The sequence below is a fragment of the Phoxinus phoxinus genome (assembly GCF_949152265.1).
Source record: "Phoxinus phoxinus genome assembly, chromosome: 12".
In the NCBI taxonomy this organism is placed as follows: Eukaryota; Metazoa; Chordata; class Actinopteri; order Cypriniformes; family Leuciscidae; genus Phoxinus; species Phoxinus phoxinus.
The window spans coordinates 29833962-29856791 of record NC_136887.1 but is presented as its reverse complement, the minus strand read 5'-3'; the positions used below and the strand labels follow the sequence as shown (position 1 = coordinate 29856791).

Here is a 22830-nt window from a genome sequence, read left to right as displayed (position 1 = left end):
CATATAATTAAGTTTCTAAATACCCCACATCATTGGGCACATATCAAACCTTCCAACAAATCATATTTCCCACCTCAGGCAAAAAAATACATTTTATTATTTATTTTATTTTTCTTTCTCAGATTTAAACACCTATTCTCAACCCCGTAACGGACAAAATGGAATTGGTCTAAAAAGGATTTTACACAAAACTTGCTATATATATATTTTTTTTTTACCAAAAAAGTCAACCTACTGCTCAGCTCATGTGTCCCTTAAAACAATTTAATAATTACAAATGTAACATTTATGATAATTTAAAAAAGAATTATGGAACTGAAGTTAAAAATAGACAAATATCTTTTTTATATTAATTTTTTTTCTCAATTTAGACATTTATTGTGTTAGACCTTAAGATGTCAGGTGGTAATCAGCAAGAAATGCAGTCATTTGTAATGACTTTAATGACACGGTTGAGAATAGTGTGATGGGGGTTGAAGACCGTTTTGAAGGGAAACATTGCCTTAAATTTTATATTTTTTATTTAGTCTATCTCTCATATTGTGCCCTTCTTTCTGGGTCAACAAATCTGAATGCACAACACTGTCTTTCTGCTGATGATGTGGCTGCCATTTCTGACATGGAATATTTCCACTTAAACATTGACAAGATATGATATTCCATTTATATTCAATTCTGAGTTGGCATGATTTTGGTAAGTATATCTTTACTGAAACCATTGCTATTTTATATATAAAATTATTCATGAATTAAGTGAAAAACTCAACCCTGTCACAAGTTTACAACCCCGAAACAATGAGAAATATACATAGGGCCTATATGTGACAGGTTTGAGTTTTTTTGCTCAAAATAGCCGCATATATGGCAGCAATGAATTAAGTACTTATGGATAAAAAATAAATATATCTTACTTTTATGCGATGGGGTTGAGTTGATAGTTGCTTGACAGTACAGTATATGACCTTACCATAATACACCTCAAAAATATTAATAAAAAGTATGACACCATTTACCATCTTCTGCACCACTGTTAAAGAGACCTTAATGATGTAATTTCTGGAAAATTATGTCACATATGGGTGGAGTCTAAATTATTATAGGCGGAGAAGGAGAAGGAGAATGGTCGGTGTGACGGGGTTGAGTTCAGACTCGGGGACAAAATATCATTGTGTTTTTTTATATAAAATTTGTTGCATTTACAATAACAGAAAGTAACAAATACTTACAATATTCAAAAAAAAATATAAACTCCACATTTTGTTAAATATTTCTAAGTAAAAATTCAGTGAGGTGCCTCAGGGACGTGATATTATAGACATTATTTTATGATAAAATTTTTTTTAAATGCAATAACTACTTTTATTCATTATAAATGACATACCAAAGTATTGTGGAAAGCTTGTAGCATTTCATTTTGGTGAACCACCACTTTAAAAAGTGAGGACTGGAATATTACAGAATCCCAGGAGGAATGACCCAGTAATATTGTAACAGTTAATTATAATTTAAAAATAACAGTTTACTATTTGAATATGTTTTTCCATGTAATTTATTCCTGTGATGCAAAGCTGAATTTTCAGCATCATTAGTCCAGTCTTCAGTGTCACATGATCCTTCAGAAATTTGAGTCGAAGCCAATAAATTTTTATCAGGATTCTTTGATGAATACAAAGTTCTAAAGAACTACCTTTACCTTTCTTTTTGTTTTCAAAAGAGCATATCACTAATAATAATAAAAAAGAAACATCCAAATAATAATAGTAATGACATTTTTTCTGTATAAAACAGCAACAGGAATAGAATTAGAAATATTGGCCTAATTTTCTTTATGCAAATTTTTTTTCTTAAGATTTTGGGATTTCAGTTCAGTGAAAAAGGCCTTGTGGAAGTTCAGATCCTCTTAATAGCACATAATGACTTCGATAAGTAGGAAACTGATCTTAGATCTGCACTCGTGCTACATTGAGTACACAGGCCAGTCTGAGTCTGTGTCAGAGTTCAGTTTGCTGTTAGCTGATCTGCTCCCTGTGGGCACGATGAGAGAGAAAGAGAAAGAAAGAGTTCAGGATAGTGAGGCAGTAGAGCACCTGTGTCCCTGGTGCACAGCCAGAGCCACCACCTGTTCCCAAATCCCAGCAGCCTGGCGGGGAAGCTAGAGGTCCAATTAGCCGGCAGCGATCTTCCACAGAGGGGGCCGGAAGGCCTGGTGGTGAGGGGGTGACTGGCATTTAGCTAGCTGATCAACAAAAGCTCCGTTTTGTGTGTGTGGGTGTATGTTTGCGCAAGTGCGAGAGAGACGAGGATCAATGAGCTGCCACTGTTAATACACACAAATCCAGTTTTCATTCACGATCAAACAGTGTGGCTCATAAAAACCAGGGTGTTAAACTAAGGTCAGATTAATCATGCGGAGAGAGAGAGGAGAGCTGGTTTGATGGCGTAACTGACCCCGAACTCTTATATTGTCTCTTCCTTCTATTCCCTGCAAGGCTTTCATCCACCAGCAAGGCTGGGGCATCTCTGTTCCACCACATTCAGAAGGCAGCGAGGAAGCCCTGGGATCATGGTGAATATTTTATGTGTTTGGAAATTGTTTCTCATCAGCGCGCGACTGCAAGCAACTATGCAGCTAAATGACGAATTATGGAGGAGCTGGCATCCGGCCCAGAGCACCAGCGAATCCATCAGACACAGAGGCACCGATGCTCAGGGGGCAGATGGACGACACACCCCAACAGTTTACACACATCTGTGTGTGTGTGTGTGTGTGTGTCTCAGCAGCAAGGCCTTTCCCTATTGCAAAAGGAAGTCTGAGTAGGAGATATGATTGCAAAAGGCTTGTTTGGTCAGTAGGCTACACATGCATACAGATGACCTCAAAGCTAACAGACATGAGCTCAAAGTCACATATGATTCAAAAACTTGATCAAAATGTATATGTAACTTACATTTTTACATTTATGGAGAAAAACTGTGGGGTGCTATGGAAAAAAAGGTGCTATGATCTTAGGATAGTCAAAAGTCTATCCTAGTCCAGCCAGTCAAAAATCAACTAGAAAAAAAATCTGATCACTTAAAGAAATAACTCTCCACAACAAGCAGCTTTCAACGAACCATGATCAAAAGTAAAACCACCATCTATGTTTAAAATAACTTAATTATGAGCAAGGATGCATTAAAGCTGTAGTCCGTAACTTTTGGCGCTCTAGCGTTTAATAAACAGAATTGCATGCATCTTGCAGAGGAACATTGTTTCTGGAGCTACTTCTCTCTGTTTATATCTATGACGACCCATACCAGTCTAAAATAGTCACAATATAAACACTTATTATAGGTGTACCATATTGATTCAGGATAAGACAAAAACATGGTTTGGAAAATGGATTCATGATGTACTCGCTTATATAAATTCTGTAAATTTTGAACACAAAAGAAGTTACAGACTGCAGCTTTAAATTGACTAAAAGTGACGGTATAATTTATTAAAAGTTATCAAATAAATGCTGTTCTTGTGAGCTTTCTATTCCTTAAAAATCCTGAAAAAATATATCATAGTTTCCCTACAAAAATATCAAGCAGCACACCCGTTTTTAATATTGATATGTTTCTTGAGCAGCAGATCAGCATATTAGAATGATGTCTGAAGGATCATGTGACACTGAAGACTGCAGTAATGATGCTGAAAATTCAGCTTTGCCATCAGAAATAAATTAAAATAGAAAACAATTACTTTAATTTTGTAATAATATTTAACAATATTTTTGTTGTTACTGTATTTTAACCTTGGGGAGCATAAGAGACTATTACTAACAAATGCATTTTCAATGTATAAAATTCTCTCCCTTTTATGCAGTGCCCTCAAGAGGTCACTTCCTTTTGAACCAGAAAAAAAATGGCCCAGAATTCTGCACTGCCGTGATAAACAAACACCCTGCAGTTGTAATCTTGACTTTCCATGTGCCAGCTCTACCCTGATTCACAGTCTGGATTTGTAGTAAACCTACTACCGATGGTTTAGCTGTCCTTAAATGACATCACGCGGTGTGATTCTGTTCCAGAAGAGCGGAAAACTTTCAGGTCACATCGCCAGATGTTTTCTCTGCGATGTGTGCGCTGAAGAGGAACACTCCACCCTGGACATCAATAATTCAGCCTCCGACAGAGAGCTGGAGGAAGACACGCCGCCTTCAAATACCCATGTGGCTGTATGACACGCAGATAACACACGCATGCACACAACACCCAGCAGTCAAAGACAGCGCTATTCACCGGTGTGCCTTGATGGACCCCTACTGGGCTGCTCTGGGGTTTACATCGACTGAGACGTGTTTGTCTGCTGCGGGAAACTCTTACCCGATGTACTGCAGTGGATGGCTCTGGTGAATGACAATCCGACATGTGGGACAAGTGTTGTTCTCTTCTAGGTACTTCACCAAACAGCTCCTGCAGACTGTATATAATAAAAACACAGTTAGTCGAATCATTTTGTACATATTACATTATACATCATTATATTGATATGCACAGACACAGGAATGTCACACTGACGCTAACATGAAGTAAAATGACTCGGCACAAACCTAGAGGCAAAATATAAAAATGAAATGAATCGCATCTCTAGTTTTATGACTCAAACTACCAAATGCATCATTTTAAAGGCTCTTGATCAAATCTCCCATCACATGCTCAGAAACAAGCAATCTGTGGCACAATGACTCCCTCTAGTGTTCAAGTCAATCACTGCTGTTTAAATGTAACAAAACTTGGCAATAACCAGCTAGTGAGAGTTTGGCATACTAAACTTAATCTGAAAATAGAAATTCTGTCATCATGTACTTATCCTTGCAGTTCAAAACAGTTTCACAAAAAGAGATTTTGAGTCAGGTCCTTTTTAATGCGGGTCACATGATTTGTTTACTGACAATCTTTGTCTGCATCCGAAATTGCATACTCTTTTGAGTAGGTACTTATATTTTTGAAAAAGTAATTGCTTCACGACCGCTAAAAAAGTATGTTCTATATAGTATGAATGTAATCTGGGCGTACTACTTTTGCTATGCTGTCATCGTGTCCTACCAGTGTAAATTACGTCGCTTCACTGCCATTCACAAATCCTCTCCTGTGGCCTCATGGGAGAGTAAAGTGTCCATCATTTTCACACTTCAGAATCTCGCCAGAAGAAGTAGGTCATCCATGTACTTTTTGCCTAGTCTTTTATGAGTACTGTGAATTTGGACACAGTTATTTTATTAACATTCTATTTTTTACCTAATATATAGTAGGGTCATATGTGATTTCGGATGAAGTCTTCCTGTCCAGTCAGCTGTTAGTCACTGCATCATTGAGCCAGAGAGTTGAATCAGTCCGATTCATGAACGATTCTGCTTGGACTGGTTTTGTGAACCGGATCATTCATCAGAAAAGATCTGACTCAAATAATGATTTGTATACAAATTAGATATCACTAATTCTCACTTAAAAATGCCAAGGAGAGCTTTCATTAAACGTACATTTTGGTCTGTTCCTCTCATAAAATTATCATATGGCTTAAGAAGACTTGAAATACAGTGCAATATACTACAGTCATTTGGATCACTTTTATGCTGGTTTTTTTTTTTTTTTGGTCATTTTATATTGAATATTCAATTATATTCTTCAAAATGTACATGAAAATAAATGAGCACTATAATATCGGTTCAAAATGTTGCTCTTAAGTCAAATAAAGAGTAGATGTTGGTGTAGAAATAACACTCACAGGTGTGTAAGCACTCCGTGACCGTGGTGGCGTCGATCAGGTACCCCTCACACAGACGACAGGTGATGTGAGCATTGATGTCCCACAGTTTAATCTTCCTGGTTAACATCTCGGGGTTCTGGGTGAGAGAGAAATGGAGGACAAAGAGAGGTTAAAAACATCTTACAAAACCAAAGACTTTTCATCAAAAGATCTGTATTAATTACTAATAAATAAGCTCCAATGATTAGGGGTCAGGAGGGATATCTCATAGGTCACGGGTCAACCCTACACTCTTAAAAATAAAGGCTCCAAAGTGGGTTTTAGCTTTGCCATAGAAGAACCTTTCAGAAAACAATTCTTAAAAGAACAATTCTTTCTTATTGTGAAGAACATTTCTAAAAATCTAAAGATTCCACCTTTTATGGAATAGAAAGGTCACATGGATGTTAAAAGGTTCTTCATGGAACCGTCAATACCAAAAGAGAATCTTTATTTGAGTGTGTGTGTATCCCAACTCATTAAACATTAGGTTGCCTCCATATTTTACATCAAAACAAATGTTAAAAACAAGTGTCATTTTTTTCTGTTTTTCGTTTGGCTAATTCCAAGTCTCCCGCCACTTTAAAGACAAATCATGTTGTTTGTTTTGGGACGTCCCATATGAAGCAGCCAGACGACTCTATTGACCAGTGTTATCCACAGCAGCACAAACAGTGTCAGGACACATGCTGCTCATATTCAATACACATTAAAAAGATTATTCAACACACCAGCTGCCCACTGACAAGAAAATTATTAGATCTGTTGCTTCAATATTTGTAATTCAGCTTTGAAGGACAATCTGTGTTGGAACAGAATTTTAAAAAAGCAATTAGAACATCATAAATAATCCACTTAAACTTAATGTTATGAATGATCGGAGAATGCCTAAAATTTCAATGGAAGATATGAATAAATGTCGGTATTAATATTAAGAGGAAGTGCATGAATATTGCACAAACATCAACCCTAAAGAGTCAACATACCGCTTTTAATTCCCTGTCTTGTTGTGCATGGTTCATCATCATATATATATTATAATAATACATTTTGAATGTCTTTGAAATAATGTTCACTGATAACTTGTAAAATTACAAAAACTCTGAATGAGTTCTGTACATTGGATCTGGTTGTAACTGAAGTAATTGCAGTGTAGAAAAGTGTGTAGAGAAGAAAGAGAAGCACTACTAGCACTGCAATAAGGCTAAAGTGTTCAGTAAGGCATAACCACAGGTGTTTTATGTTATGGCACTTACTCATAAAAGATGAATTCATGAATTCAGCCACTAGCCATTTTGCAATAACATAATCAGTGCAGTGTCAAATGAGGACGAGAACTGCCACGGGCTGCAGTGAATATTACACTCTCACATTAGTGGGCTTCAATAAAAGTTGGAGCTTCAAAGCCATTAATTTACCCATGAGTCTAAATACATTATTCTGAGGGGGGGAAAAAGTGAAATCCAAAACTGAGCATTACACAAGGATCATGGGGCGTTGCTGTTTTGAAAACAGATCTCACAAAAGTTTTTAGTAAATAAAATACTTAGCATTGACAAACTGTTACATGGTACGTCCCAATTTTTTTTATTAAACAAGCACAAATGAGGTTTGTGAGCTCCAGCACAGGATTTATTTTAATAATTAATAACAACTTAAATTTTCCGTCTGCTGAATTTCAGGCTTCACACAAAGAATATTATCTTTGAATATAGCACACAAGTCATGTGGATTACTTTTATGGGACCTTTTTGAAGCGTAGCAGTATGAATCACAATTTATCTTTCTGTTGCAGAAAACCAGAAGCTTGGACATTCTGCCAAACATCTCCTTTTATGAAAAATGAAGATATGAGATTGAAACAACAAAGGAAATGAGGGTGAACCAATTAAGATTGTTAAGATCAGATGTAACATTGTGCAGCAGAAAGGAAGTGACGCATACACTTACCCCTATTGCCGCCATGTGTCTACTGCTGAGGGTCTGGCAGCCGGGCTTCTTCTGCGAGACACAGGGGGGTGTTAACTCTGCATCCTGTGCTCCACTTCAGCTGCAAAAAACACAGGCTTTTATTTATTTACACACATTTATACACAAAATCATTGCAAGGAAACAGACTATTTTCCCCCTTTGCCTTTCCAGAATGTTTTCAGTAAATAATATTTTCAGATTTCAAAATTGCAACTAGTATGGAGCTTTTTTTATTGGAGTTATTTACAGTTTTCTTATCAGCTTCTTATCAGCGTTTTAAAAAAAAGAAGAAAGAAAAAAGAAAAAAGGCGAACAGCAAATTTAAGACATACTATCTGTTGATTACAATCTTCAAACAATGTGCATAATTATATTACTTATAAATAAAACTGATAAATTATATAGCAATAACCTGGAAAATTATTATTATTATTATTACCACCAATATACATTAAATTATTTGTATCCATAATATCAACAGTGATTAACAGCAAATAGTTTTAATTAATAAATTTTTAAAATGCAAAACAATTTGGCAGCGGCTATTTGCACTAAGTGAAAATAGCAGTATTTTCTTAGCGGTATGCAATTCACACTTAAGTGAAGATAGCGATTGATTCTATTTACACAATGTAAAAATAGCAGTATTTAGTAAATAGTTAGATTAGTTAAATACTGCACAGTATGCAATAATAACATATTGAGTGTAAATGATCAGGCTATATTTATTAAATAAATGCCACCTTATTGGTGACAATAAAGCCACCCCTACGCCTACGCCTACCCGATAAACACTTTATTATTAAATAACCGTTAGGCACTTTTAACATATTTTCTTCATAATTATTAAAAATAAATGCCTTTCCAATCTGAAAAGGTGGATTTGAGCTCTGGGCAATCGCGTCAAAAGTATCTTCAATGCGCCTTAATCTCTCTACACCACTGCTGCTGATAGGTTACAGCCGTTTTTTGTACTTTTGTCTAGACCAACCAGACATTGGTGGGTAGAGTTAGTGTAAATAGCCTCAGCCAACAAGGCGTGCTATTTGCACCTTTTGTAAATAGACACCCCGAAACAGTTTTACTTTTGTTGTGTGTGTGTGTGTGTGGTATGTATAAATATACAGGGATTGGACAATGAAACTGAAACACTGGCAAATATAGTGTTGGAGGTTTCAGATCTATGTGTGGCCTGCATGGTGGCCAATCTTCACTCATTTTATACTCCATCAGTAAAGCAGACAGTGAAGGCTGAATTAGCAGAGCAATAGAACAGTTGTACATCAAATATTGCAATCCACACAACATAATAGGAGACATATTAGAGTTCAAAAGAGGACAAATTGTTGGTGTCTCGCTGGCTCATCTGTGACCAGGACAGCAAGTCCCTGTGGTGTATTGAGAGCTATGGCATCCAGAAAAAGATATAACCCGGATTGTATCCAAAAAAACATAAAACCACAGCTGCCCAACTGACTGCAGAATTAAATGCGCACCTCGACATTCTGGTTTCCACCACCAAAGCTGTTCGACAGGAGCTCCACAGGATCAATATTCATGGTCGGGCTGTTATAGTCAAACCTTTGTCACTTGTGCCAATGCCAAATGTTGGTTACATTGGTGCCAGCAGTGCAAATCTTAGGCTATGGACAATGTGAAACATGTATTGTTCTCTGATGAGTCCATCTTCCCTGTCTTTCCCAATCCATGGGAATTGAGGTGAAATCTATCTATCAGTGATGGTCTGGGCTGCAATATCCTGGCATTCCCTGGTACCTGATGAGCAAGTCACTGCCATTTCAATTGTGTTTTACTTGGGATCATCTACTGCAAATAAACGATATGCCATGCAAAGTCAGGCAGCCTGTGAAATCCTGATTCTACATTTACATTTTCACAGATGACACTGCTGGTATGAGTATGGTATGAGAGCTGGTATCTGACACAACAGGCAGTTGAGTTATCAATATTTGCCCAGAAATTCCCTATCAGTGCATCCTTAAAAGAGTAAGATGAGTAAGACTGATCTGTATAACAATTTGCTGTCACCTCTCTAGATGTCCATTGCCCACGCATAAGTTTCTTGCTTGCCTGCTTGAGTCCAGACAGAGAGACTCCCAGCCTGGGAGTTTCTGTCTGTTCACTAGCCTGTGAAATTAGTGCACTTAAACCAGAAGACGTGAATGTAGGTCATCTGAGGATATGAGTAAGTGTGTATCATCAAAATTACAGCAGATCCAACAGCAGCTCAACATGCTCGAATACAAGCTCCAAAAACTTGGTTGGTTTAAAAGTCAACATGAAATCCAAAAGAAATCCCAATTACTTTCTTAATACATAATTTAATACTTAATACAATTTACTGTGAAAGATTTAATGCATGCTATTCAAAACAAAATAAACAATGTTTGTCTTCATAATCTTTACTCATTATGTAGAATAATAAAGTGCTCAGCCTATGAAGAGTACTTTCTTTTATAAAGACGGAGAGGTTTCAACTAACGGCTGACAACGTTTTCAAGATTCAAGAAATTCCCGATGGATAAAATCAAGGCCTGGCCCACATTTCTTCAATGTACAGTATATCCCGTTTCACTCAGAAATACATCACATTATGGAAGTAAAAAATGTTGTGAATAACGTTTCATGTTGACCTGAGTAATTCTCTTTGAAAACTTTCATTACACTCTAGAGTCTAGACCTCCCAAATTCCAGTTTACGAACTAAACTTCCTGAACAAATCAACAACAATTCAATCTACCATTGCTGAGGGCGCCACTTAACTTTGTTGTGGTACTTTAGTGACATAAAAGAAAACAGATCTCTTTACAATACAGGAAACAGTGCCCTATCACAGCCTGCAGACTGGAGCCATGCGATTCTCAGTGGGTTTTAAAATAACATGACCAATATTTACATTATTTCCACACAGAGCGTCCAAAATTTGAAGGATCAAATTGACATTGGTGCAAATTTAATCAGTTGTTAGTTTGCGTTTGGAGCTTAACCATCATGCGAGGGGGTTGTACAGGAATTGAGGCATGACCAAACCATCACATCACCGCTGTACCACAGAGCTAAATCAAACTGAACATACACACATTTTCAAAACACTTTGGGTTTGAGACTTTCAACACAGATACTATGTTTTGATAGTGTGTTCTATCAAAGCATTTTATCAACATTACCGTACACCGATAACAAAACCAAATTTGTGTTATTGTGATAAACAATAAGTCCAGATAAGAAATCTCAGAGAAACTGGACTCAAGATACAAATATTTCACAGAAAAATGTCTAAGATCTTTATTCAAAGCACTTTAAAGACACAAACCGGACCTTAAACATGGACTCAGCCAAATACATAAACTCATGTATTAATAAACTTCATACTATCGGTGTGAATTTACACTAAAATGAAGTAGTGTAAATGCAACTACATTAGCCTACTTGTGTAAAAAAAAAAAAACTGTAGACTGTTCAGTTAATTGGCCAGCATTTGGCCATTTTTAAAATTACCATTAGTCACAATGGAAATTAAAAACAAACAAAAATATCATTTTAAAATGTATGGTCAAAATGGCAACTCGTGTACAGACGGCACAAAAGTCATCCACACAAAGAAAACACACAGACAGAGCAACACGCAACACTAAAATAATGCAATAAACATTAATTAAATAAATAACAGAAAAAGTAACACAAATCACTTTAATGTAATTTACATTACAGAAAACAAAATGTATATAAATAATAAATCATATGCGATGTGTCAATCTAGGAGCAATGTAGCATATTTTTCCCCTGTAAAAATTGCAAACATTGTTAGTAGTCCACCAAAAACTACCTCAATTATTTTTTATTCTGATGAATACAAAGGGACGGACAAATTTCACACTTCTCTTCCCTGCACAAGAACACTGACTTAGACTAAGGTCTGTATATTTTGCTATGTTCTTGTCAAAAAATATACCAATATACCAAATAAACCAAACATTTCAATCTCAGTTCGAGCTTTCCACGAGAGAAACCAAAACCCATGTTCGCCCAGTGGGGTCGGCTAACAGAAACTGCCTTGAGGGATGAGCAGCACCCGAGTAACGGGTCACAGCAAATGCCCTCACCTGACCAGAAGAAAGGGCGTCTCATATGCCATAGGTGAATATGGTTTCATAACAGGGTGTGTCAGACTTTTTCATAGAAAGCGTCCAGCAGTAACACCTTTCGCCCAGTTTCTCACACATTTGATGTTACAAAGGATACGCTGTTTTCCGTCAGCTCTATTGAAGTGCTCTGGTAGATGGCTGGGCACACAGACGCTGCCAGCTGTATGAAGCGCTCTGTGAGGAGCTAATGAGGCGCCACAGTATGATAGACTTACTAAGCAGAGCAGTTTTGTCTCTGGAAAAATGGGTTTGTGTGTGACCCCAGCGCTTAAATGAACACGGACCGGCAATCAGACAAAAATAGTGGTTCACGCTTGTTACAAACAGTCTTTTATGGCCTGGTGCTAAAAAAAAAAAATCATCAATTGAGGAGTGTCGGTTCTGTTTGAGGAGCTGGGAGCGACTCTACGCCTACAGAGCTGGACTATAAGATCGCTGAACAATTGAGATTTACTGATGTCATTCAGCAACCTGATAATACCGCTTTTCAGAGTGCAAGAGCACCTGGCCTAATGAATTATTAAATGACAGATTCAAAAAGACCTTTACAAAAAAATAAAAAAGTATAGTAGCGGGTACTGCGGAAAAGCAATGATATCAGATTGTAAATTATATGATAAGTGATTAAACACACATTTGAATGGTAGTCCAAGGTACTTCCAAGAAAACTATGGTATCATGTCCAAAAAGTATGGTAATACTATAGTACTTTTTTGTTTTTAAAGGGATAGGTTAGATCACCCAAAAATGAAAATTAGCCCATGATTTACTCACCCTGAAGCCATCCTAGGTGTATATGGTTGTTTTAAAATGTGCTTTAGAAATAAAGTTTGTATTGAATTGTATTGTATTGTATTGTATTGTATTGTATATGACATTCTTCTTTCAATCGAATACAATCAGAGTTATATTAAAAAATGTCCTGGCTCTTCCAAGCCTTATAATGGGAGTGAATGGGTATATTTTTTTGGAAGTCCATCAAAGCCTATATACATTCGTGATAAAAAGTGCTCGAAACGGCTCTGGGGAGGTTAGACGGCCGTACGCAAGTCGACCTACGCCAAAAGAGTAACACTTGATGTATGACGTAGGAGTAGCTTTGACGCCTCTCGCGGTTCAAACAAACAGGGCTGGGCAACGGCGTTCGTCATTACGTTTACCTTTACTATGTTATGCATGTTACTCTTTTGGCGTAGGTCGACTTGCATACGAGCACTGCCGTCTGGCAGAAGCTAGTAATTTTAGTCGATAAAGTTTTAAATATGGATATTTTTCTTACACGAACGCATTTATTATCAGAAGGCCTTTATTAACCTATAAAAAAATATACCCATTCACTCCCATTATAAGGCTTGGAAGAGCCCGGATATTTTTTAATTTAACTATTCGTCTGAAAGAAGAATGTCACATACACCTAGGAAGGCTTCAGGGTGAGTAAATCATGGGCTATCCCTTTAAAGCACAAACATAACAGTATTATGTATTTCAAGTCCCTGATGTTAACTACATACACACATACAATTTTTATAAAAATCAATGTCAAACCATAACTGACCCCAATTACTTTCTTGAAACACATTCCTGGTCTTATTTGTGAATGACTCATCAATGCATGTCAAGCCACATTACAGAACAAATCACTCAAACATGTGTGTATATTAAAAACCCACAGCATTTTTAAGCAGCTGGGTGAAAGTCCAGCCAAAAATACTGCAAAAAAAAAAACAAGTGTCTTCCACAAACTGAACCTTGTCACTTCAATAACCAATAAGGAACAGCCAAGCCACCGGTAGCAGTGAAAAGAAGGCTGCTACCTAATAATCGACGACAAAAGGCTCATCCCAACCAAATTTTAATTAGTCAGTATAGTCGCAGAAAAAAAAAACCTCCACAGGAATTGGAGAAGTCACGGCTGGTCGATGTAATAATCATGTCGGACAGGATATCCAAGCGTTCACCTTTCAGTCAACGACATCAAACATGGCTTATCATTTGAAACATGCAAGTTGTAGCTTAACATTAACCACTTTACATGACCGCTTGCTCAAACGTTAATGTTAACCTCGATAAATGTGCGTCTGTGAGTGTGTCCACGGTTTGCAGTGTGTGTGTGTGTGTGTGTGTGTGTGTGTACTAACTTGGATGGGATAACTGCAGAGGACAAATTCAGAGTATGGGTTGCCATACTTGGCCTTCGCGTATAACTTCAGGTATGTCCAAGTGTTCTTTCGGAGTATAGAAGCTAAATTATTACAGCGTTTACTGCATGACGTTCAACTTAGCGTGCATTTCTCTCTATAGGCACATCCACTATGCTGTGGAGATTTGAGTAAGCGTCCTTCATCTTTGCCAACGTCATTGACTGAGAAAACAGTAGTTCATCAATAAATGATAAAAATGTCCAGACAGTCACAGCAAGCTTTATGCGTGCATGCTCTTATTTATATTTTATCATTATCATGGTTTAATATTTCTCTTTAATGTAGAACAATGTTCAGCCCTGAAACAAACCATTTTCTGATGGTTTTCTTCCTTGGCAGACACTTTCGTACTAATGTTCATCTACTACAGAAGAGTGACCTTTGCAATACTGACCCATATCTGAAAACACCCCCACCTAAAAATTAATCGGTTAATCAGACGAGAACGTATGACTTTCTTAATAAAATCCCATATCTCTGAAATTCCAGTAGTTAACCTCATTAAAAAAAAAACATCTAAATCACACTTGATCTGGGTTCATCGGCTTATTGCATGGAATCTTTTAACAAGGCATGCATTGTTGAGCTCTCTGAAAACCCTCGCCAGTTTTACAGGCTATAGGAGGAAATTTTACATTGACTTGGAACTTGTTTGTGTTCCAGAATGTGCAATCACACAGAGAGATTGTGTGTTTGAAGGTTGTCTCCTTGAGATAATATACGCAAGAAGCACCCAAGTAGCATGCCGACTCTTGTGTAATTCAGAGACTGTATCCTCCTGAAAGACTGACAACATCAGATCATATGAGGAACTTTGAGCCAATACTGATTCACTTCCCCTCACAACACTTATAAGGGTGAGCATTTGTAAACTTGTTGTCGTTTAGGGTTCATTCTTGTGCAAAAAAAAAAGTACTATGGCAGTAACATGACATCTACATGGTCAGAATTATTGGCACCCTTGGTAAATATGAACAAAGAAGCCTCTGAAAATAAATCTGCATTGTTAATCCTTTTGAACTTTTTTTTATTTTTTTATCTAACCTTTCATTGAATTAAAAGAAATGAAAAGGAGGGAGGGGGGATTTATTTATTAAATAAATGTTTTTCTCCAATACACGTTGGCCACAATTAATGGCACCCTTTTATTTAAAACTTTTTGCAACCTCCTTTTGCCAAAATAACAGCTCTGAGTTTTCTCCTATAATGCCTGATGAGTTTGGAGAACACCCGACAAGAGATCAGCGACCATTCCTCTCTCCAGAATCTCTCCGGATTGCCAGCTCAATGTTGGCGACTTCTCCTCTTCAGTTCACCCCACTCATTTTATAGGGTTCAGGTCAGGGTACTGGGACGGTCATGGCAGAAGCTTCATTCTGTGCTCAGTAACCCATTTTTGTGTTGATTTTGATGTTCGTTTTGGATCGTTGTCCTGATGGAAGATCCAAACGGCCCATTTGAAGATTTCTAGCAGACGCCATCAGGTTTTGATTTTTTACCTGTTGGTATTTGATAGAATCCAAGATGCCATGTATCTGAATAAGATGTCCAGAACCTCCAGTAGAAAAAAGTAGCATCCAGCAGTATATTTAAAAGTGGGCATGGGGTACCTTTTATTCCTGTTTGCCCCAAACCCATCTGGTGGTTTGCTGCAAAAAATCTCTTTTTTAGTCTCATCTGACAATAGAACCCAGTTCCGTTTGAAGCACCAGTAGCGTCTGGCAACTGGAGTTTGCTTTTGGAAGGGAGCAGAGGATTTTATTCTTGAAACCCTCCCAAAGAAAACGTGGTGATGTAGGTGCTGTTTGATATTTTTGTTTTGAGGCTTTCTGACCTCACGGCTCAACTAATTTCTGCAATTCTCCAACTGTGATCCTTGGAGAGTCTTTGGCCTCTCGAACTGTCCTCCTCGCTTTGCATTAAGACATTACAGACACAAGCCCACTTCCAGGCAGATTTGCGACATCGTTCGTTGATTTGAACTGATTGGAAATGATTGCCCTGATGGTGGAAATGGGAATTTTCAATGCTTTAGCTATTTTCTTACAGCTGCTTTCTATTTTGTAAAGCTCAACAATCTTTTCGCTGCACATCAGAACTATATTCTTTGGTTTTACTCATTGTGATGGATGATTAAGGTAATTTGGCCTTAGTGTTTCCTCATATATACCGTACTCCTGTGAAACAAGAAGTCATGGCTGGACAATTTCATGTTCCTAGTCACCCTGCTAAAAATGTAAATATGAATGGGAATAATAGGCTATACTTCAGAGATATTTTACTCTAGAATTTATAGGGGTGCCGATCATTTTGGCCAACAACATGTTTTGGAGAAAAGCATTTATTTCATGATGTGATTTTCCCCCCACTTTCAATGGTTTAAATCAATGAAAGACATTGATTAGACGATAGATTAATAAATTAATGAAACATCAAAAGGATAAACAATGCTGATATATTTTCATAGCCATCTTTGATCATATTGATCATATTTTATTGACATAAAAGTAGTCCCTACATCTTACATTTCAGTCTGTTCGTCATCTATCATATGGCTTCAGAAGATTTAATAGTGATTTTGTGTCATTTCTTTAACTTGACAGCATCCACAGCAAAATAATTCTGCCTATGATCTCCTCTTGTGTTCCACAGAAAAAAAAGAAAATTATGTGTTAGGAGCAATGCTAGGTTAAGTGAGTAAATTATGAAAATTTTCATTTTTGGGTTAACTAAAAAAAATAAAAAAATGATATGAATAAAATGTGTCAAAACTCCAACTCTCTCAAAGCTGTATACAGGAAACACCCCAAGCACTCACTTGACCCACATTTAGGGAAGTAGGACTAAAAGTGTATCAGCACAATTCATCCAATATGACCCTAAAAGCTTATGAAAAAGGAGTAAATACCGCAGTACCAAAACAAAGGATCTTAAGACAACCAATTAGCTAAGCTTTGACTGACAGTTATCATCTAAAATTGACATAAAACATACACACAACCTGAAATGGACAACCGTAAAAAAAATAGTGACACTGGCCAGGGCTGCGTTTCCCAAAAGCATCGTAAGGCTAGTAAGTAGATCGTAGAACCATTGCCACCAATGGTCTCTACGATCAATTAGCTCGCAATGCTTTTAACAAACGCAGCCCTGGTCAATTAATCCAACAATATTTGCCCATTTTGATATTATTAGTATTGGTCGATAGCACTTGTCAGATTAAGAGAATCATGTCAGTTTCAAAATCTTTTGAATGTCAAATTAAAATAACGTACCACCTACACTAAACCCTACCATAGACCAACCAATAAGGATAAGGTTAGGATAAAAACTCAATCAACCATGCCATTTAGCTTGCATAAGTCTTTTAGCTCTTTTATTGTGACTCGTGTTTCATGGGACACGTACCCGAGCAAATGCAGCGCTGTACCAGGTGAGATACCAAGCAAGTTTATAAAACTTTACAGTACAGAAAAGCTGTCCGGAGCTGGTTATGTGGCGCAAACATACCTTCTAATGTTCATTCATGTTTATTTCATGCTGTAGCCTAACTATTAGTAAAGAGGAAGAGATGATTGGTTCATGCGCGTTCCGTGTTGCCGCTTCGATTGAACTGAGGCGATACAGCGATCTGTCACACCACATTAAAGAATAGCAAAGTGAATTTATTGTTTGAGTTTCATAATAAAATTGACAGAATTTGAAATCTGATACTTTGTTTCACATCAACAGTAACAAAGCGCACAAGCTTATTGCGTGCTACAAAGTCGTGTTCATTTATCTACTGAAAACAGCACAAAGATTGATTCTTGGGATTTAAGAATCGAAATCGTTGCATCAAATTAAGAATCGATTAAAATAGAAAAATCTATATTTCAACCCAGCCCTAGTCATAATATAGTATTGAGCAAAGAATCACTTGAAAGTCTTTACAAATCAATAATCTGCCCCTGTAATCATAATTTGTGTGAAAAGGAACTAAGTTGCTGATGCTTTACAGCCACTGGTGTTCATTTAAGATGGAAACTGCAGTGAATTTTAAGTATAATGTTTTTGGAGTATTGCAAAAATTTAGGTAAAGGCAAGTTTTTCCAACAAGCCCATGTTGGAAGAAAAAGAAAAACTGTGGTTGACTGCTACTAAAAACAATATTCTTGGCAAAAAAAAAAAAAAACTACACTAAACTGACAACAAACAAACAAAAATAATAATAGACTATGCATTAAACCAGCCTTACATCACATTAGAACGTGAAACATGTAAAGCGAACGCTCCGGAGTTATGTTTGGGACCATTTTACACCATCATGACTATAAGTTTGCGTGTGCAAATGTAAGTTGTAATGTTGTGTTTATTTTTTGTAGGCCTATATCTGATTCTCATATAGGATGCATTTGGTTAAGAATTAGCCTAGGCCTAAAGCTGTAGTAAAGCATGCGGTGATCATCTTCAGCTTCAGCGTTCGCAGCTCAAACACCACTGCACACCTAATAATGACTGTCATATTACATAACATTATAAAGAGAACGATATTGTAATAAAACATCGTGAATTATTTGGGTTTAGTTGCCGTGTTTCATCGCGTTGCTCCAGAAAGAGAGCGTCCACAACATTCTGAGTCTGACAAGAGTCATTCTGAATGGCATGGTAACTTAGTCCAAGTTCACTTGTGCATTTGCGTAATTTTAATTTGCGTAAAAATAATTTAGTTAAATGATCAATCACATCAAAATATTTTACAATCCTAGCCCTTTATTTAGATTAAAGGGGTGATTGATTATGATTTAACTTTTTTAACTTTAGTTAGTGTGTATGTTGCTGTTTGAGCATAAACAACATCTACAAAGTTACATGGCTCAAAGTTCAAAGCAAATGGAGATATTTGCTTTTAAAGAAATTGCTTTTTAAGGACTACAACAAACGGCTGGTAGGGACGACACGAGTAGACATTCCTCCCGGGTTAGTGACATCACTAACCCTAAAATTTACATAAACCCCACCCCCGGGAACGTGATTTATAGATTATCATGACAGAATATGCTAATCAATGACTAGAAGATAACTACACATATACATAAATTCATCAACTAACCATTAAAAAATGTCCTATTGCATTCTACATGTTGTCACTTCCTCTTGAGTCTCTCCAACTTTGTCCAACTCCAGTTTGAACATAAAAGGCTAACATTTTTAGAAATTTTCAATGCATGTCTGTGTGAGGTAATGGAAGCTCCGCCCTCTGTGCCGGGACCAACAGCTCATTTGCATTCAAAGGGACACACACAAAAACGGTGCGTTTTTGATCACCCTCAAAAAGTGACAACTTTAACATGCTATATAAAAATATCTGTGGGGTATTTTGAGCTAAAAGTTCACATACACACTCTGGGGACATCAAATACTTATTTTACATCTTGTGGAAAGGGCATTATACTGTCACCCCTTTAAAATCCCTTCACATTCATTTGGGGAGAAACATAGCGTTTTGATCAGCATTTGCAGCCCGTCATGCTGTTGGCCATATGTTACTGCAGCAAACGCATAGTGCAGTATTAAGGCTAACGATTAAATGATTAATTGATCATTAATTTAAACGACGATCAATCATGGGAATTTTGTGAACATTTACATCCCTATTAATTACACACCCTCATGTTTCAAACCGGTAAGACTTTCAGTCATCTACAGGACACAAATGAAGATCTTTTAGATGAAATCTGAGAGCTTTCTGTCCCTACAGAGAACGCTACGCAACTGACACTTTGACGCTTCAAAAAGTTCATAAAGAGAAAAGATCGTAAAACTAATCCATATAAAATGAGCAGTTTAGTCCAAAACTTTCTGAAGAGACACGATCACTTTATATGATGAACAAATTGAATTCACATATAAACATTAATCAACTCAGACATCAGTTGTGCTAAACGGAAGCTCAAGCATATTGACGCGCAAGAACCAATGAAGTTCATTCTCGTGTTACGCAGTACGTTTGAGCTTCCGCAAGGTTTGTTCTTGTACGTCATGCAGGTTCGGTTGAGCTTCTGTTTATGTTTGCTAACCAATGTTTATATGTGAATAAAAGACGAAATTAAATCTGTTCATCGTAAAAAAGGGATCGTGCCTCTTCAGAAAATTTGGACTAAACGCTCAATTTATATGAATTCGTTTTACGATCTCTTTATGAACTTTTTGAAGCATCAAAGTGTCAGTTCCATGCCGGTCTTATGGAGGGACAGAAAGCACTCAGATTTCATTAAAAAGATCTTCATTTGTGTTCCGAAGATGAACGAAAGTCTTACAGGTTTGGAACTATACGAGGGTGAGTAATTAAAGCAAAAAAGTTTGACAGATTTTAACAGTTTATGAAGTGAGAGCCGCTGAATCAAGATTAAAGAAAGTGAAATCACACTTGAATCACACACATTACCTGATTTAAGCCCTTAAATCCACTGAATCAAATCTACATAACTGTATATGTAAACCAACACCTCACCCCATTCAAAATCAGTGTCAAATTTCAATGGCTCAATTTTAAAATACTTTTGTTTACCGTGACATAACTTGACATCAGCGGGAATAACAGCTTACAGCCCTACACTGCTTAATGCCAGACCGCAGGATTGACCGGTTTTAGAACTTGCTTTTCTGGATATGCACTAAAAACATGGACAAACTGAAAGGCATTGTTTTCACTGAAAACCATTTAACTGTTGCTGGCACATAAGCGAGGACTGCGCAATAGCCACAGGCAACATAAGTGTTTCAAACAGCACGTGTCTCGTGATAAACTTCGTCAGGCTATCACATACTTTTAACACTTATACAAAAGAATCAGACAAGGCATGACATTGACTAAGCGATTAATCATGTATTAATGAAACGTCATCTGAATGTTTGGCTCACTTAGAATACGTGAATCTCACAAAACCAGTCAAGAGTCTGTCATATTTCAGCCCGAAACAAAAAGCAGAAATGTTTTGTTTTTATACCACTTTTCCTGTTAGCATAGATACATGATTTTCATGAGCTTAACTGTCATTACAGCAATTCATAATTTTCTCCCCATTTCAAAGGTGAATCAAAATACTGTTATATACGATAATTAGATTTAGGAAGAAAATTAGGTTAATATTGAAAATAATGTGGCAACATTTAACATCTTAATGGTCCTCACTATAGACTTCATATCTTTACGAAGAAGATGATTACACTTTTTTGCTTTTCAGTTTGTGCTGATATGCAACCTCTTGACAGGTTTCATGAGATTCACTTATTAGAAAAGGCCGTATTATAAAAGGCCTCAAGGTTAACAGCATGACATGAAGGTGGTGTCATTAGATCAAATACACCAAAACACATTTTTATATTTAAAGAATAGTAAGACTCTAAACCAACACACTACATGGTCATAAGACAACACATGCTACATTGGTCAACATGGTTATTAGATGCCAGAACACAGAATTGCGTTGAAATGTGGATGCCAACCAATGTCCAGACATGACAACTCCATATGTCCATCATGTAGGAGTGGGGATCCCAGCGGGTAGAAGGAGGACAGGTCTCCCCCACAACTTTGGAACAACAGAAAATTGTGTGTACTCCAAATGAATACTGTAACTGTAACAACAATATCCTGTTTGTCGTCCCCCTAGCTATAATGTAAAGCATTCACACAAGTGAATATATCAAAACCCATGAAGTATGACTTGTTGGTTGTTCCTGCTCCAGAAGTCTGGGGTGCAGGTTTGCACATGCTTCCCCAAAACCCTCTGGGCTTTAACTTTTTCTCTGGCCCAGATTTCATTTTAGCTTGCATGCAAACCTGTCAGAGCATCAAACCCCAACTTTCAACACACAGATGGGTAGATGATGATTATGATGATGGTCAAGAAGCTCTCAAGAACATTCCAGGCAGGAGGAAGAGGAGAACTGACCAACACAAGAACTATAATCAGACACAGGAGTGAATGCTTATGAAACTCCAGCTACACTAAATTACACTTTTTCCTTTCTTACAAAGATGACCCCGGTTAGGAGCTGCAGGGCCCGGTGTCGCCATACACACACACACACACATTTACACACGCATACACACACATACAACACGACCGCACAGATAACAGCACGTATAGCCATGCAGAGCTGCCATCAAGCGGAAAAAAACACAGCGAGAATAAATGAAAACTCCCCGTTTGTCGTCCGAAAGAAAGCTCGTGCAATGATCAGCGGGAATCGGTTCAAGTTTAAAGGAACAAACCTGTTTATGGCCAGAGCGGTCCGCTGGATATTGGGTTGAATCCGAGTTAAATCCACTATCAGTAAAACAAAGAGGCGAAAATGTCCGGCCACTGCCGAAACAGGCCGAAGCAGCGCACCGAAGAGCCCTGCTGCGCATGCGCGGACTTTAAGAACGGGAGGAGGGGTGGCTGAGAGACTAAAGCCATTGGATTATACTTTCATTAATGTGTTTCATTCATTTGAAAAGTTAAATGGATCTTAGTAAATTACATTGAGTGGTTATGCTTAAATTACGACTTTTAACATAAATTACATAATAATATATTATTATTATTATTATTATCTAAATGAGCCATAAGCTATGCACTGTAAATTACTACAAATAACAGACTACAATAAAAAGCACATTCCAAGAGTATGGTACTCTTTTGTCTCTCATTACTTTTTTTTTTTACTTTTTTAAAAAGAATTTGAG

The 22830-nt window shown here is 37.1% G+C and overlaps 1 protein-coding gene across 1 annotated transcript in view; it reads right to left on the bottom strand.

Annotated features, from left to right (window-relative positions):
- Positions 1-22493, bottom strand: part of pcgf3 (polycomb group ring finger 3) — a 35062-nt gene extending 12569 nt beyond the window's left edge. Inside the window, exons 1-4 of the mRNA XM_079630417.1 lie at positions 22375-22493; positions 7727-7826; positions 5756-5873; positions 4354-4450 (exon numbers count right to left, since the gene is read on the bottom strand). Coding sequence (XP_079486543.1) covers positions 4354-4450; positions 5756-5873; positions 7727-7741 — 230 coding nt within the window. The 5' untranslated portion in view covers positions 7742-7826; positions 22375-22493. The remainder of the gene's footprint in view (positions 1-4353; positions 4451-5755; positions 5874-7726; positions 7827-22374) is intronic.
- Between the last annotated feature and the right edge of the window lie 337 nt (positions 22494-22830).